Source organism: Haliaeetus leucocephalus, unplaced genomic scaffold, assembly GCF_000737465.1.
Source record: "Haliaeetus leucocephalus isolate CR32 unplaced genomic scaffold, Haliaeetus_leucocephalus-4.0 Scaffold120, whole genome shotgun sequence".
Taxonomy (NCBI): domain Eukaryota; kingdom Metazoa; phylum Chordata; class Aves; order Accipitriformes; family Accipitridae; genus Haliaeetus; species Haliaeetus leucocephalus.
In genome coordinates, this window is record NW_010972556.1 from 1,804,766 (window position 1) to 1,821,434 (window position 16,669).

Below are 16,669 nucleotides of genomic sequence, written 5' to 3' on the forward strand. Positions count from 1 at the left end.
AAGCATGTCTGTTTTCTCCTTTGTCTTGGAATTGGTATTTTGAAGAATGTTGCAGTTCTGTAGTATATGTCTGAATTCAGTTATTTATTACAAATCGGATATTTGCATGCTTAACCGTAGTACCTTGATACATTCATTTTCATCCAGTTGCTACCTCCTGTCTTCTGAATATCATATCTGAATTTTGGCTAAAGTGTTACCAGTGTTCATTTTCTTGTTCCATTAAAAATTGATCACTTCTGACTGCTGTGAGAGTAAAAAATTAAGCAACTTTTAGGTACAGATATGTAGAACAAACTCAAAATCTCTTTAAATGGGGAGTTTGGCCATAAACTAGTTATTTTGAAACTTCAAAGTTTGGTTTTTGTTTTGTTTTGGTTTTTTTTAACTTAATTGAAGTAGAATGATAAAAATATAATAACCAGAGTGTAAATATTCTTAAATACTAATGACAAATTTAGGTCCCTTTGTAAAAGATGAAATTCATGATTATGAAGAGCAATTTTTTTTCTAGTCTTGAAGTACTCTTTTTATTTATGGCAAGTCAGGGTTTTTGCACGTTAAGGTTGAAAAGTGTGTATTTTTGAGGCGCTAGCAAAGTCCTTTTGAATTCCTTCCTCACTGCACCAAGCTGTCTGTGAGGCAGCACTGTAAATAGTTTCATAGCAATCACTTGGACTAAGCTTAGTCCTCTGAAAGTAAAAAGGCTGATGCTCCTGGTGGGGAATACGAATTTCCTGCTAGTCTTGGTAATGATGGCATCACATAGTGAAAGGAGAGGGAATAGCTTCCGAAAAATACTGTCATTCCAGTAGCTGAAAATTGGCTGATAAATATTTTAAAGTATACTTCTATTTGATTCTTTGCACAACTTTGGTTTTAACTAAATGTCACTAACATCTTTTACTGAGCGTGTAGACTAACAGATACCTTCTCTTATCAGGTACCAAGTCATCAGTACACCAACTGACATTTTCATGGTGATGGAATATGTTTCGGGAGGAGAACTGTTTGATTATATCTGTAAAAATGGAAGGGTAAGTAGTAGTCCACCTCTACAAATCAATTACTTGCATTCTGTTAACTGCTTTTGCAACATTCCTGTGTCATCTGACACTGGGAGGACAGACAGGTTCTTTTTGGGGATCCTTGGCAGAATGATATGATTAAAGCTTTATTTTCTTGACAGGGTATTATGATTAGCGTAGCACGGAATTTATGATTAGAATGGCAGAGGATTTCTGCAGGCAGAATCAATGTAGTAAAATCTATAAGTAGCGCAATACAGAATTTATAATACAATTTACGATATCTAATCACCTAGACCCTCTGCAGATCATGTCAGATCTTAATACATGGTTTGCTGTCTCAATATAACAATCGCAGTCTAGAGTCGAAAATCATATGAAAGAACACGAGTCGCTCGCTCAGTCCTCAGAGGAAGCAGAGGACAGTGGAGGTGTCCCTGGCCACTGCGGGGTCACAGGTCTCATTGTCCAGCAGTGTTCTGGTCCAGGTTCCCCACTTAGGATTTGTAACCAGTTGATTTTACGGACAGTGCTCTGGGTGCTGTTACACTTCCCTCTTCTGGGATGGGATCATCACCAGCCCCTGGCTGGCCGGGTGCCTGGGACCTTCAAGGCTGGTAAGGAAGGGCATAGTCAGCCTGGCGCCCAGGAACCTTGAGGCCAGTCAGGATGACAAGAAGAAATCTGTTTGGTTTGTCTACTTGGTTCACAGGACCTTCAGGACCTGATAATGAGGGACAGGGCATGAATACATGACTCACGTAGTCACAGAGCATGGTTGCTTGCTTCATAAAATGGTGTTAGTTATGCTAACCACATTACCAGGGGCTGGGAGCAGGGGCTACCAGTCACACTCTGTTAAATGAAGGTTTGTTTTTATATATTCAGCATTAATTTTGCTGTTAGCAATTAAAATCTACTTTATGACTACATCTTGTTCTGAAAGTAAAAAGGGTTATATGTTAACATGTTGCAGATCTTTATGTATGACTTTGTTATAGCATTTTTGCTCTCTGGTGATACTGATATATGTTAATTTACAATTACTAGGTACAAACTGGATGGCTATGTATCCGGCTGGAGTAGCTGAAAACTATTTCTTCAGTATAACCCATTATTGGAAAGCTGCCATTGTGCCCTCATTACCCTCTTGTAGTAGATCGGTTTCTGTGGAAGCTCTGAAGTCACTTTTGACAAGCCAAGATACTTTTAGTTAGTTGTTAGAACAAACTTTGACATGGATTAGGGCATGTTCATAGGAAATGCCCAACTAAGTGTGCTGTTTGGGGCTAGCTGCTAACAGCATAAATAGCATCTAAAATTTGTTACTTCTGTGCTGCATGTCAGCAGCTTTTGTCAATTTAAATCCTAGGTTGTGCTTAAATGTCAAAGTTCGCTGATATTCCACTTAGAATGTTTGTTAATGTTTGGGTGCTAATGTTTCTAGTTACTGCATATGTAACATCTGTCTAACCAATTTCAAAGGTGTGATTGAGAAATTTCAGTGACTTTCTGAGTCGGTGGGTATGTTTTATTTTAGTCATTTTAGAGCTGTGGTACACACAAAATGATGTAAACTATGAAGCTTTCTGCTACAAGTTCTGATAATCTGCTTGTATAAAGTATCGAAACTATAAATGATAACTTTAGGTCACAGGAAAATTTCCTTTAATTTATATAAATGAAAACCAAGCTATCTTCTGCTGTCTCATAATTGTTTAAAACCTTTGTCTGTCTTAGCTTGATGAGAAGGAAAGTAGACGTCTGTTCCAGCAAATCCTTTCTGGTGTGGATTACTGTCACAGGCATATGGTAGTACATAGAGATCTGAAGCCTGAAAATGTGCTGCTCGATGCACACATGAATGCCAAGATAGCTGACTTTGGTAAGCATTTCTATTTCATATCTGATCGCATTTCTGGTGTTATTTAGATCCTGATAATTACTATGGGAAATATTTAGTAAGATGTGTATACTTGAATATCCTGGTGGTGGGACACAATGCAAGAACCTGAAGAGTATGAATGTAAAGCAAAATTATGTTTTTGCACATGTGTAGAACTTGTTTTCCTCTCAAGCTTTCTTTTCAGGTATTTGACTGGGTGAAATTGTGAACTGATTTGTTTGGTTTTGCTTAAGAATATTTTCTGTGAAATGCTAAATAGACTTAGTTCCTGACCTTTCCACTTCAAAACTCACTCCTATTGCATGTTTTACCATGTGTAAAATGTAGATGCTTAGCTCTCTTGGAAGTACAGTGCAAGGGCAGTTCATCATGATTGTTATAGTTCACACATTGCTGTAGTAAAATACACTAGTCCTCCTATTAAAATACTCTAAATTCACTTAAACTCCAAAGATGTGATTAGAAAAATTTAATTAAAGCATAAAAGGTGAAATAAGAAGTGTTAATCTTGTAGACTCCTGGGCTTTTTTGCTATATACCTGCCTGACTAATCAGAATGCTTAATTGTTTATACTAGCTGTTAGTGACACAGCTGCTGAGAAGACCGGCAGCTAGTGCTTGAAACTATCTGAATCAGGAGACCTCACCATATAAGCATAGTAAGGTACCCATAGTGCTATGTCATCATGATACATCTCTTGTAGACATATTGGATAATACCTGCCCTTGTAAAGCACTTTGATGAAAGGCACTACATAATGCGGAGTATTCTAAGAATATTTTAAAAGTGTGGTGTTCAAGTATGTGGGCCCTGGGAGTTGTACTGACTTCTGTATAGAAAATGCTTTGGGTGAAATGGCCTATGTGGTGAAGAAATGAAATACAGTAACTTATAAAAAAACCCCACCTTCCTGTAACTTAAGTTTCAGCAAAGCTGTAGCATTCAGTTAATCATGGCTAGTGTATTAAACAAGAGCTTAATAAAAGCTTTTGTGTATTAGAATATGAAAGCTACCCAAGCTGTACTTTCATCTTCTTCTTGCCCCCACGTCCCCCCACCCCATCCACCCCCCATCCCATAAAAGGGTATAATTCCTTCTTGGAGAGTTTTCTGGCTTATGGTAGTTCTGATCATGCAGGCTCCACTGAGGAAATAAAAAGATGTTTTCCACAGCTGTTCTAGAAGTGGTAGTTCTTTACTGATGCTAGGCTATACTGAGGGCTGCTGAGTGAAGATGGCCTAGTTCTAAAGTATACTTTAATTACTCTCAGAATATCTACAATCAAACTACTAAACTGCAGTGGTTCAGGAATCAGCTGAGCAGCGTAGGTGTCTAAATTTTGGTGAAATTGTGTACTCTTCACTTCCCTTGTTCTATATAATCTCTTAGAGAATTTTAGGCAATTCTGTTGTAGCATCTTCCACTTTGGCATTTAGAAGCAAATGTGGTTTTTAAGACTTTCTTATTAATGACCAAAATCCTATCTTGCTATGCTGCTCCATCTCCCTTAAAGCAACTTTGTTCTCTGTCATGCCTGTGTCATCCAAACTGAACTGGTTTTTGTCTTGGAATGAATATTGTTATAAAATATTTTTAGGTTGTGTACAATAATAAATTGATATTACTCAATTTTCTGGTAAACTAAATGGAGAAGTATGTGGCATGCTCGTATAAAAAAATTCAGTAATTCCAAACAATGTTACTTCTTTACTGAGATAAACTTGTTAATTTTCTAATTTGAATTACTAGTGAATTGTTCTAGGTGGTGTATGCAGTGTGAAATTATTTTGTGCTCTGAATTTTTAGTAGTTACTCTTATACACTTTCAGGTCTATCAAATATGATGTCAGATGGAGAATTTTTAAGAACAAGCTGTGGTTCCCCTAACTATGCTGCACCAGAAGTAATTTCAGGAAGGTAGTTTCTTTTATATTGGATACATGTCTGCATGTACTTAAGTCATTTTGCTGCTTGATTCTAAAGACTACGAAACTAGTTTGATTGACAAGCTTGATGCTGAGAAACTGTGGGCTGAACTTTTAATTGTCTTGATAGTTTTTTAATGTGTATTTAAGGCTTCTATGAACTAGCTTTGAATAGTTCCTGTAAGGTGGAGTTGATATTTAATGCCCCAAATCCAGTGTGCCTGAATTGGTTTAAAAATCGCACTTCCAGCTCAGATCTTGGAAGTAGAGGTATGGATAGAATTATGGGCAAAGTCTGCTGTGAAGTTGAGTAGCAGTGAAATATCTGCTGCAGAGTAGGTACTCAGTCTTAAGGCAACTTCCCTTTTTTTGGACTCGATGATTGTCAAATCTGCTATGTTCAGCTACTATCCTAATATTGCCTCTTGTTGCTTTAAGGCCAAATGTCTGTTCTCTTCAGGCAGTAGAACAGAATGTGACAATTTCTGCTATATGGACCTGTCTTAAACTTGACAGCCTCCCAGTTTTGGGGAATTGATGACTTTGCACAGATTCCACTAAAACAGTGATAATAATGTATAACACAGGGTTTCTTAGCAGTAGGTGCAAGTTTCTTTCAGTTTGCTGTTGTCTGAAATTGCATTTGTGGATTATTGTTGTACAGTAGAGAGGAAAACTATATACTTGTGCCCTGTTACATATTTGAAGGGGAAGGACACTAAAGTTCAAGGGAGACATGGCATAGAACTGAAATGGTATCGTACTTGCAGATCAGTTGTCCCAAGTTCATACACTTTTTGATTATTGTGATACAATGTAAGAAAGAGGAAAAAAAAGTAATTAAATATATTAAACACAGATCGCTAATAGTTAACTTTTTCCAGATTATATGCAGGTCCAGAAGTAGATATTTGGAGCAGTGGGGTTATTCTCTATGCTTTGTTATGTGGAACGCTTCCATTTGATGATGATCACGTGCCAACGCTTTTTAAGAAGATATGTGATGGTATCTTTTATACCCCTCAGTACCTGAATTCATCTGTAATTAGTCTTCTGAAGCACATGCTGCAAGTGGATCCAATGAAGAGAGCAACCATCAGAGACATTAGGTAAAACGCTAACTGATGTCTGATCACAGGATGCTGGAATTACAATCTCAGTGCAAATACACATGACAAAGAAATCATTCATACATCTTTTCCATGTTTTATAGACTGAGATGAAAAATTCAACTTCTGGTGGTTTGGCTTTAGCTTTGATGGTTCTGATCTCCAGTGGCCAATAAAGTATCTATTGGAGGTTACAGTAAAACAAATTATACACATTACATACAGAAATTCTGAGAAACTTTAGGTTTAAGACTGCTATAGCAAAGCTGTTTAGCTGCAGAATGGTTTGCAAAAAGTACACTGTATTGACTTCTCTGGGTAAAAAAAGTCTTTGATGTTAAGAACCACTATTTTGTACTGTAAATGTCTGGGAGGAGGTTATGGCTCTTTAATCTGGTAACTACTGCTTTTCTTCATATTTCTTCAGACTCTGAAAAATCATCTATTAAGACTGTGAATATTCCACATGCAAGATAGTGCTTTCTAGCTTCAAAACCCTGGCATGAATTTGTATGAATGATAATTACTGCATTGAATACTGACTGATAAGTTAAAGCTTGCAGGTACAGATAGCCATCATGGCTGCAGATTCCAAGAGGAGATTCTGGAGGTGACTGCTTTGACAAGTGTACAGTGGGTCGAATAAAAAAAAATTTGGTAGCCAATAGAGCTGTACTTTATGCAGCACCTTAGTTAGGTTTGCCTGTTTTCTTTGTAAGAAGCTCAAGGAGAGAGCTCTGATATATTACCTTAGTGAAAATGCTGCTTCTTTTAGGGTTGGAAGTTAGGAAGTCAGCAGTGTTCCTGTTCTTTCAGTAGAACAAAAAATGTGGTGCGCTTATCCCTTGCTAATATATTACAATGGGAAGTACTTACTTGCAGAAATCAAAGCACTGTGAGAACTAAGCATTGTAAAACTTGAGTGGATAGGAACTTAGCTTATCTCAGTCATGTTAAATAAGTCTGGAAGAGAAGTGGTGTGAAAAATGTTAAAACATGTTGGTTACAGAGCATGGATGAATTTTGAATCCTAAACAGTTCCATCCTATAAGCCATAAGACGTGCCACCTCACAGTTCAAAGGGCGAACTGAGTTTAATTGAATAGCTTAATATTTCTAGGGCACTCTGTGTGTGCATGCAAGGAGAGACGCCCACTGCAATGAATAGTAACAAAATACTGGTCTGGGTTCAGTCATCCAGCTAGGGCTGTGCTGTGTGGTGGCATAGGAAAAGCTTTTTCTGCTTCCAAATTAACTGCTGCTTCTGGTGAAAGTGTATTTTGCTCAGTACATTTGTGCTGAGGCAGGTTCTCAGGATCACATTGACAATGGTCCATCATACTGGTTTTGTCTGGGGTAGAGTTAGTGTCTGGGATAGAGTTAGATTTCTTCCTAGTAGCTTCTATAGGGCTGTGTTTTGGATTTGTACTGAAAATAGTGTTGATAATGAACTGATGTTTTAGTTGTTGCTGAGCAGTGCTTACAGGGAGTCAAGGCCTTTTCTGCTCCTCACCCCACCCCACCAGCGAGGAGGCTGGGAGGGGACACAGCTGGGACAGCTGACCCCAACTGACCAAAGAGATGTTCCATACCATACGACATCATGCTCAGCATATAAAGCTGGGAGGGAGGTTGGTGGGGGTTGGCTGCTGCTCAGGGACTGGCTGGGGATCCATCGGTTCGAGGTGAGCAATTATTGTCACTTGCATCACTTGTCTGTCTTGGGTTTTATTTTCCTCTCTCTTTGTTTTGTTTTGTTTTTTTCTTCTTTTCCTTACAATTAAAAAAAAATTCTTTCTAATTATTAAACTGTTTTTATCTCAACCCACAAGTTTCTTTCTCACTTTTACTCTTCTTTTACTCTCATCCCACTGGTGGGGGGTGAGTGAGTAGCTGTGTGGTGCTTAGTTGCTGGCTGGGGTTAAACCACGACAGTGCATTTTGGTGCCCAGTGTGGGGCTCGAAGGGTTTAAGGTAATCACAGATTTGACCAGAATGTATTAGATGGAATTTATAATTATTACATCTGTTAACGGTTGCTGGTCATGATACTGATTTATCTGTTCTCAATATTAGTTTGTCTGATCTGTGCCGTGTTCTCTTTTTTCTTGTACCTGTTAAAGTCTGGTTTTGGCTTTTGCAGTTTGCTGTGCTCTGTAGTGCTTAGTGATGTTTTGCCTGGGAGATGTGTTACTAAAACACTGGCCTTCAGCTTAATCTGGTATTTGGCTCTGTACTGAAGCCATTACTGTACTTCGGGTACCACCTCATGGAGACAATTAACAATTATACTTCTTTGTCTGAGAGCATTTTTTTTGTGGAGGAAATACAGAATGGCACCTTCACCACCTTCTGTGATGTTCTCTCCCTTGTTACAATAACTTCAGTATCTTGAACATCCTTGGACGGTCAAAATACTTCTACTGGTATTTCTTAGGAATATTGTTTTGACTACTTCTAAGGTTGACAAGCTTATCACCCAGGCACCATGGCAGTGTGGTTACAGGTAGCAAGGCCTGCGGGAGAATATGGGCAGGTATCTAGAAAGCTTGTCACCTCTGATAGTCAGGGACTTCACTCCCAAAGGAGTGTGGGATCCTGATGAAGTGATAGAATGTTTGGAAGAAAGATGTCCTGGCTATTCCAAAGAGGCACAACTTAGCTCACTGTGCTGGGGTCTGGCCTGTACCTCCTGAACACTGCTCAATACTTTTCAGCACCCTCAAGGAGAAGAGAGGGTCTCTGATCTGAAAACATACCAACAGATACTGTGGCGAAGCCAGAGACCTGGCCTTCAGCTGTATCAGTTGGTCCTATAACTAAAAGAAACAATTGAAATGGAAGTCAACTTGTTGAGTAAGGGATGAAGAAGCTTCTCTTAAGAGGGAGCAGGAGAGAGAATCAGAATAGGCAGCCTGTTCAGCAGCAGAGCAGTCACAGGAATGGGAAGAGGGAGGGACTGAAATCATAAATGAGACTGAAACCACCTGATCCAGATCCCTATCCCTAAGTGAGCTGTTAGATATGCAAAAAGATTTCAGCTCTCAACCAGGCAAGCAAATTCTCAGCTGGCTACTCTGATGCTGAGGTATTGGGTCCACTAGTCAGGAATTAGAGGCTAAGGAAGCCTGGCAGCTGGGATCCCTTGCTAGGGATAAAGCCATTGACAAAGGGATTGTAAAAGGGGCAGGAGTCTTTGGAGGTGACTCCTATCAAGTGTGAAGGACAGGTATCCCTTCAAGGAAGATCTTGCAAATTCCCTAAGCAAATGGACCACCACTGAGGGAGGCATCCAGTATCTGAGGGAATTAGTTGTGGTGGAGGTGATTCATAGCAACCTGGATGACAACCAGGTATCCAAAGACCTGGATGAAACCTGGTGCATGCAGTCTATGTAGCAAAAGTTTGTATGAAGTGCACCGATGTCATGTGCCAGCACCCTGGTAATAATGAGCTGGACAGACATGGAGGCACCAACTGTGGATGGACTGGCCAGCCAACCCTGAGAATTTGAAGAGAATCTTGCTTCCTCCATATAGGCCTGTGTCTCAGCTGTGGAGAAACCCACAAGCTTCTTTCTCACTTTTACCCTTCTGATTCTCCCTGCCATCCCACCACAGGGGGCGAGTGGCTGTGTGGGGCTTAGTTGACAGCTGGGGTTAAACCACAACAGCCATATAACTGCTCTTAAATCTGTAGCAAGTCTTTATGCTATAGACTAGAATACTTTCAAAATTAGTGTCATGCCATACCCTTTGGCTAGTTAAGCAGCTTAGTCTAGACATACAAAACAATCTTATTTTTTCTGTATGATTGGGCAATGTAAGTATTTGGTTCCTTCTGTACCTTTCCGTTTCCCTCTTATGAATACCAGTACAGACTGACCCTTCCATGGCTTCCCTCAACCCCTTTAGGTCCTGAAGAGGCAGCTGGGGGTGTTCTGAATGAAAAAATAATAGGCAGCTTCTTTGGGCTGGGGAGCATGTGACTTCGGTGTTCAAAAATCCGTGTCCAAACATCTACCAAAAAATTATTCACCATCAATGTTTCTTAATTTTTTGTGTATTGTTATGTGTGTACTTGGGGAGGGGCAACTTAAGTGGGTAGTATATAAGAATTTCAGTTGAAAATATCTCAAAATTAACATAGTGGCAGTAAAAAAAAAAACAACCAAAAACATTTTTGTAAAAAGCTGGTTGATGAGTTATACAAAGATAGTTTTGGAGCTCAGGTAGTTGAAAAACTTATAGGAAAGAGCATTTTTTTTTTCAGTCTCCTGCAAAATGTCTAGCAAAATATTGTGAAGGCAGTGATTACTTTCCTTGTGATGTACTGTTTTATTGTCTGTGCTGCACAGAAGGGGACTTGGACTGACAACTGTGATTCTTTTTGTACAGACTACAAATAATTTTATTTTTAAAAGAGTTTAATATTAAAAATGTTTGCTTTACATAAATACACTCAGACTTTTTTTATTTTTAATTCTAGGGAACATGAATGGTTTAAGCAGGACCTTCCAAAATACTTGTTTCCTGAAGACCCATCATACAGCTCTACTATGATTGATGATGAAGCCTTAAAAGAAGTGTGTGAGAAGTTTGAATGCACTGAAGAGGAAGTGCTAAGTTGTCTATACAGCAGAAATCATCAGGACCCTTTGGCAGTTGCTTATCACCTCATTATAGATAACAGAAGAATAATGAACGAGGCCAAAGACTTCTACTTGGCTACAAGCCCACCGGATTCTTTTCTTGATGATCACCATCTGTCTCGCCCTCATCCTGAAAGAGTGCCATTCCTAGTAGCTGAAGCACCACGTCCTCGCCACACTCTTGATGAGCTGAATCCACAGAAGTCAAAACACCAAGGTGTAAGAAGAGCTAAGTGGCACTTGGGAATACGGAGTCAGAGTCGACCAAATGATATCATGGCTGAAGTTTGTCGAGCAATTAAACAACTGGATTATGAATGGAAGGTAAAAGACTAAAGGATCTTTACAGCAGACAACAGTAAATTTTTGTTTGCGCTGTATAGTTACATAGCCTAGAGGTCTGAAGCTGTTGTTCTGTACTGGAAAATAATCTCATGTGTCTGTGCTGTCTGCTTGTGCTTGCTGTGCAGGAAGGGTTTTGGGGGAGGCTGTTCCTGCTGACAGCGGGGAAAAAAAAAAAAAGTCTTGCTAATGTCTAACTTTTCTGTTGAGGCTATAGGAATGTTTTTCTGTTGCCTAAAACAAACAAACAAAAAAAAATCGCAACTCCAACAGGTGAGCCTGAAATCACTTGATAATAGCAGTGAGTTGAAATGACAAAAACAATATGCACTGTTTTTCAAGCAGTTCTGGTAACTAACTCAAATCACTTTTGTACTAGGTTGTAAATCCATACTATCTACGTGTTCGAAGGAAGAATCCAGTAACAAGTGCATATTCCAAAATGAGTCTACAGTTGTATCAGGTGGACAGCAGAACATACCTACTGGACTTTCGTAGCATTGATGGTATGTGAAGACTTAAGTTAATGGAGTTGTACAGGAAATCATTCTAAATGCAAACATGTCTTAATTTACTTGTTTAGGAGTGAAGTAAGTGTTGCCCTTTATTAGTTTAAGTCAATCTAGATCTGTATTAGTGTTTCTTTATTCCTTCCTGGTCTAGTGTTCCTGTGATCAGATGGTTAGCTGCTCTATCCCTTAAATAATAGCTTTTCAGCTATATCAACTGCTACATTTTGTGTTTGCACCAGTACTAATACCACTAGTGCAAATGGGGACAGGGCTGCTGTTGTCCAAAAAGTGGATTTGTCACCCGGTGTTCAACAAGCCAATAATCACAGACTCAAGAGAGACATTTTTTATTTCATATTTGCACCAAGATGGGTGCTAGGTGATAATTCCACAAAGCTAGCACGCTCTACAGTTAAACAAGCAAGCAATTTATACAGTTTCAGATTCACCCACTTAGTTTCCAGAGTCCTTTCCCAAAATCATTATTGGTAGTCACTTATCTGCCACCATTTCTGTTGGGCTAAGGTTTTTTCCACTTCGAATTAGAGGTACAGTGTTCTTCTATTCTGCAGTGCATGCTCAAGGAGTGTGTTGTGGGGTAAGTCTTTCAGGTCCTGAATTGAGTTGGTGGCTGTGATCTCCCCCTGCTGCATTTACCTTTCCCCCAGTTACTGCAGATGTCCACTGACATCATGCCTATTATCAGTTACTCAACTTTCAGAGCCTTCTGGGGCAGGGCGTTCTCTTCTTATCAGTCTTTATTTCTTCTTCAAGGTTCCTCAAGGCCCAATTACTCCAGGATGTCCTTGGTTAAAGAATTCTAGCTGTTTTCTGATTACAAATGATTAAGTGTCTTTAGACTGTCAGCTTAATATATACAAAGAACATCTTGCATGGAAAGAAACAGATCATTTCACATTTTTAGGTTAATCCTCAACACTGAGAGGTGAGATTTGCATCAATCTAAACTCCCTTAGGAGCCTCACCCCCAAATTTAAACATTAATTTAGATCTGAAGTAAGCATGTGAGTAACATTTCCTAGTGAAGATAAGGCTTAGCATCTAGGCATTTAAATTTGACTTGGACTGTACATTGCTGTACTGGGTCTGGCTGAGATGGAGTTTATTTTCTTCATAGCAGCCTATATAGTGCTGTGTTTTGGATCTGTGACTAAAACAGTGTTGATAACACACTAGTATTCTGGCTGTTGCTGAGCAGTACTTGCATAATATCTAGTCTTTTTCCCTACTCTGTCTCACCCAATGAGTAGGCCAGGGATGAGCAAGAAGTTGGGAGGGGATGCAGCCTGGAGAGCTGAGCCAGATTGATTTATTCATTTATGTATTAATCAAGATTTTAAAAAACAAGGTTTAGAAGTGCGAGAAGGGGAAGATGTTTGCTGTCCTACAACTGATTTGATACTGATACCGAATTTTCTTCCTCTCTCCCCTTGCCCCCCAGATGAAATTACTGAAGCAAAGTCTGGGACTGCAACTCCACAGAGATCGGGTTCTGTGAGCAACTACAGATCCTGTCAAAAAGATTCAGATGCTGATGGGCAAGGAAAATCTGCAGATACATCCCTTACCTCATCAGTGAGCTCTTCGCTTGACTCTTCTACAGCTGACTTAACTCCAAGACCAGGGAGTCATACAATAGAATTTTTTGAGATGTGTGCAAATCTTATTAAAATACTTGCACAATAATTTTGAAGATGGGCTTATTTCTTTCATAGCAATAAGCATGCCTAAATCATAGTCAGATGCTTCCAATTATAATCAAGTTAAATTAACTAAGAGGCTGAAAAAGCTAGCCACAGAATACAACTTGCACAGGGATTAAAATGATTGTGGGCAGTTAAAGTGTATTATTTTGAAGCTGGAGTGAATTCTGATTGTCTGCTGTCCAATAGCATAATACAGGTACAGGAAATCACATGCCCTTGGGGCAGTGTTCATAACCTTTTACATTGAGCGCACATTAGGCTGCATATAACATTTAAGTTAGACGGACCTTGTTTTTTTCACTGGTAATACGTACATCTGATGCACTGTAAGTAAATGTACACTTACTAGTTCAGTGACCTAAATATGACTTGTTGGTCACCACCTACAGTTGTGCCTCAGTTGGTCAGAACTATCAACATCTGTCTTCTAACAGTAATGTGTTAAACCTGCTGTGTTTCTTCCCCCTTACTTGACAGTAAATGGTAAAGAATAGTTTAATGTGTTACAAGGTACTACTTTTAACAACTGATAAATTTGATTAAATGCGTACAAATCCAACCAGTTGGAAATGCATGTTAGGTGCTCAGTAACGCAGTAACGGTGAAATTCTGTGGGCTGTGACTAGAACAACTGAGTCCACAACAATGGCGAGAGACTTAATGCTGAGAAGACTTGGCACTCCGTGGGCTAAAATGAAATATTGCTCTGTGAAGGAGAACTGTTGGCAAGCTCCAGATCTGTGCGTAGACTTTAGTGTGGTAGCAGCACAGCAGATCCCCACTGCTACTGCAGGCTGAGGATCCTTTTCCTTAGAAACATGTGCATGTAGTTAAGAGCACAGCCTAAGGGCTGTTGCACGCTATTCCAGAATCTGAAATTGACAGTTTTTAAAAATACATGTTAATACTTTGATACAGCTGTTTATCACGTTAACTTAGCATATACTATGTAGAATTCACTTTGCAGTTGAAACTACCTGTATAGGTTAGGTTTTCTGAGGCCACCTTTATAGCAAACTTTGCTATTTAAATTAATTGTGAAATTAAATAGTCCAACTTTTCAGCTGAACGTTGAAAACTGATCACGACAACTTGAGTGCTAATATTCAAAAAGTTTTCAACAGTAGATTGCAATTACCAATAACATAAATCCTTCTGCATTTATGTTTTTTGCAATGTTTCAGGAAGAAAACGGAACCTTGTATCTTAAAATCACAGCTAGCACTTGCATAAAAACATTTACTTGCAAATTGGATATCATTAGCCACAGTTCCATTTTCATCTAGCAGTAATAGGCATAAACAGTAAACTAGATGTCATAAAATGTTTAGTTTTGCATTCAAGAATTAATGTTTTCTTCAAAATAAACTTAATGACCTATTCAGTTTCAAAGGTTGCTCTCCCAGGGAGAGACTGGAAGTCAAGACATTACTATGAACAGTGAAAGCTGGACTCTTAAAATGGATGGGGATTCTTGCCAATGACTGAGATTTCATCCATGGAAAACTGCTAGTTACAAATGTAAGAACAGTTTAATCCAGGCCAGCTGGCTTCAGTCCAGAAATTCATCTGTTACAAACATGCACAGAATCTGAAGGAAACAAAGCTGCTTTAAGTCCCAGAACTGCTGTAACTGTGTCCTGAGCTGGGCGATTGTGTGGTCTGTCTAGTATGTAGGTACAAGTTACAACTTCAGTTCTTTATCCTCAAGTGTCATGCACGGTCCCTGTAATGCAAGGTGGAAGATTTTCCTTAGATAAACCTTTCGGTTTAAATTCCTGAGATTGAGAAGTCAACGTGAGGGACCAGCTGCAAATCCTACATTTAAGTCCTGTTTTGAGTCTTGCTAAGAATTGGTTCTGATGTACTGAATAAATCAGTGTGTTCATTTTTGTTACCCTTTTATTTTGAAATTGTTAAATATTGCACTTGTACACATAGAACAAACACACAGCTTTTTTAACTGTGGTAATTCCTCATCTGCAGTTGGTTTGGGATCACTCTTGCGTATGTTAAACCAAGTATAAATGATGTCGTCTCCTTGTAATGCTGATCGCAAATGCAAGGTGTCAGGGTGCATTTAATTTTAATATACAGCTTTTAATTTTTATATACTTTTTTGTCCCTCTTTGCATTAAGACCACTATGGTTTTTCCTTTGTCTTACTATCTGGAGGTTAAAGTAAGTTTCTGGCAGAAGTGTACTGTATGCTTAGTTTTAAATAAAGTAAATTTTACTGGCATGATAAATCAGTTTTGATGGCCAAAAGTTTTCTGATTGAACTGAGATTTTTATAGGGGGTGAGGGAGGGAGAAAGGGGCCTGACAACCTACTTTAACCCAGAACAGCTGTCTGTTGTGTGACTTTGCTATGCTCTGTAGATCTTGCTGTTGAAACTGCTTTCTTCACATGTTCCTACTGATCTTGCAGACGTTTTTTTTAGGACCACACTAGTATCTGCCAATAGGCTGTGAGCAGAACTTCACCGAGAAAGCTGCCAGGGTTGTAAGGAGGCAGCTTATGCAAATACACACATTGGTCAAGTATGTTACTCTGTATTCCCAAGCTTACTCCATTGGAGTACCTTGAATTATCTTGCCTTTGTATTGTAATTTTTTTCAAAACCATGGATGAACCTGATTGTCAATATAAGTCAATAGGTAATGGATAAAAATTCATCTTGGTGGTGCAATATTTAAAAAACCAAAACCAACCAACTTTCATGTTTGTCTTGATACATGCGTTTAATACGACCTTGGAAATAAATTTTATTTTACTGGTTGATTACCATTGTAAGATACGAAGTCCTGTTCTTGAACAAAGATGTGCCTACTTCCTATGTTACGTCTTTCGACAAAGCTGAATGGCAAAAGTGCTTGTTTATAACTGTGTAACTTTTTAAACTTTCAAAACTTAAACCTAAGTAAACATGAAATGCTGAACCATCTTGTCTGAAGCCGTCTGCGTGCTGTCTTGTAGCCTTAGGTTATGTTACAGATTGACAAGGACTGCTAACGCTTGTTTTGGAAACGGCAGCAATCGCGATTTTGGAACACGCAGCAACGTGACGACAGGTGACTGCAGCACTCGCTCCCAGCTAGGCCGGCAGGCTGGGCCGCCAGCTGCGCTCGCCTGGCCCCTGACGGACCGTTTTCCCCTAGATGCCCTAAGGCCTCTTGCTGCGAAAAGGAGTTCGAGGTGGACGGAACGCCGGATGCTCGCTGCAGAAGGCCCCTTTCGCCCTGCCCTGGGGCGGCTCGCCTTACTTCGCATCTTCCTTTCCGCTCTGCTCTCGTCGTGCACCTTTTCCCCGGTGACGAGGGAGCGATTTTAAACCCTTCTTCCTGCGGGGGGGGGTGGTGGGGGGAAGAACCCTCAACGACCCTTGGTCGTTCCTCCCGGCAGCCCTTCCCGCCCGGCGCCGGGGAGCGAGGTGACCGCTCTGGGAGGACCGGCCGGGGGTGCCG

At 39.7% G+C, this 16,669-nt stretch overlaps 1 protein-coding gene across 9 annotated transcripts in view; it reads left to right on the forward strand.

Moving 5' to 3' along the window:
• Positions 1–16,669, forward strand: part of PRKAA1 (protein kinase, AMP-activated, alpha 1 catalytic subunit) — a 91,028-nt gene that overhangs the window by 18,860 nt on the left and 55,499 nt on the right. For 2 of the 9 annotated variants that reach the window (XM_010585798.1, XM_010585799.1), the window contains 6 exons: positions 944–1,037; positions 2,769–2,913; positions 4,766–4,853; positions 5,746–5,970; positions 10,459–10,945; positions 11,343–11,469. In XM_010585798.1, the coding sequence (XP_010584100.1) occupies positions 944–1,037; positions 2,769–2,913; positions 4,766–4,853; positions 5,746–5,970; positions 10,459–10,945; positions 11,343–11,469 (1,166 nt within the window). Of the gene's footprint in view, positions 1–943; positions 1,102–1,883; positions 1,897–2,768; positions 2,914–4,745; positions 4,854–5,745; positions 5,971–10,458; positions 10,946–11,342; positions 11,470–12,937; positions 15,277–16,669 lie in introns of those variants that run through there. The other 7 variants (XM_010585802.1, XM_010585800.1, XM_010585801.1 and 4 more) reach the window with 7 other exon arrangements.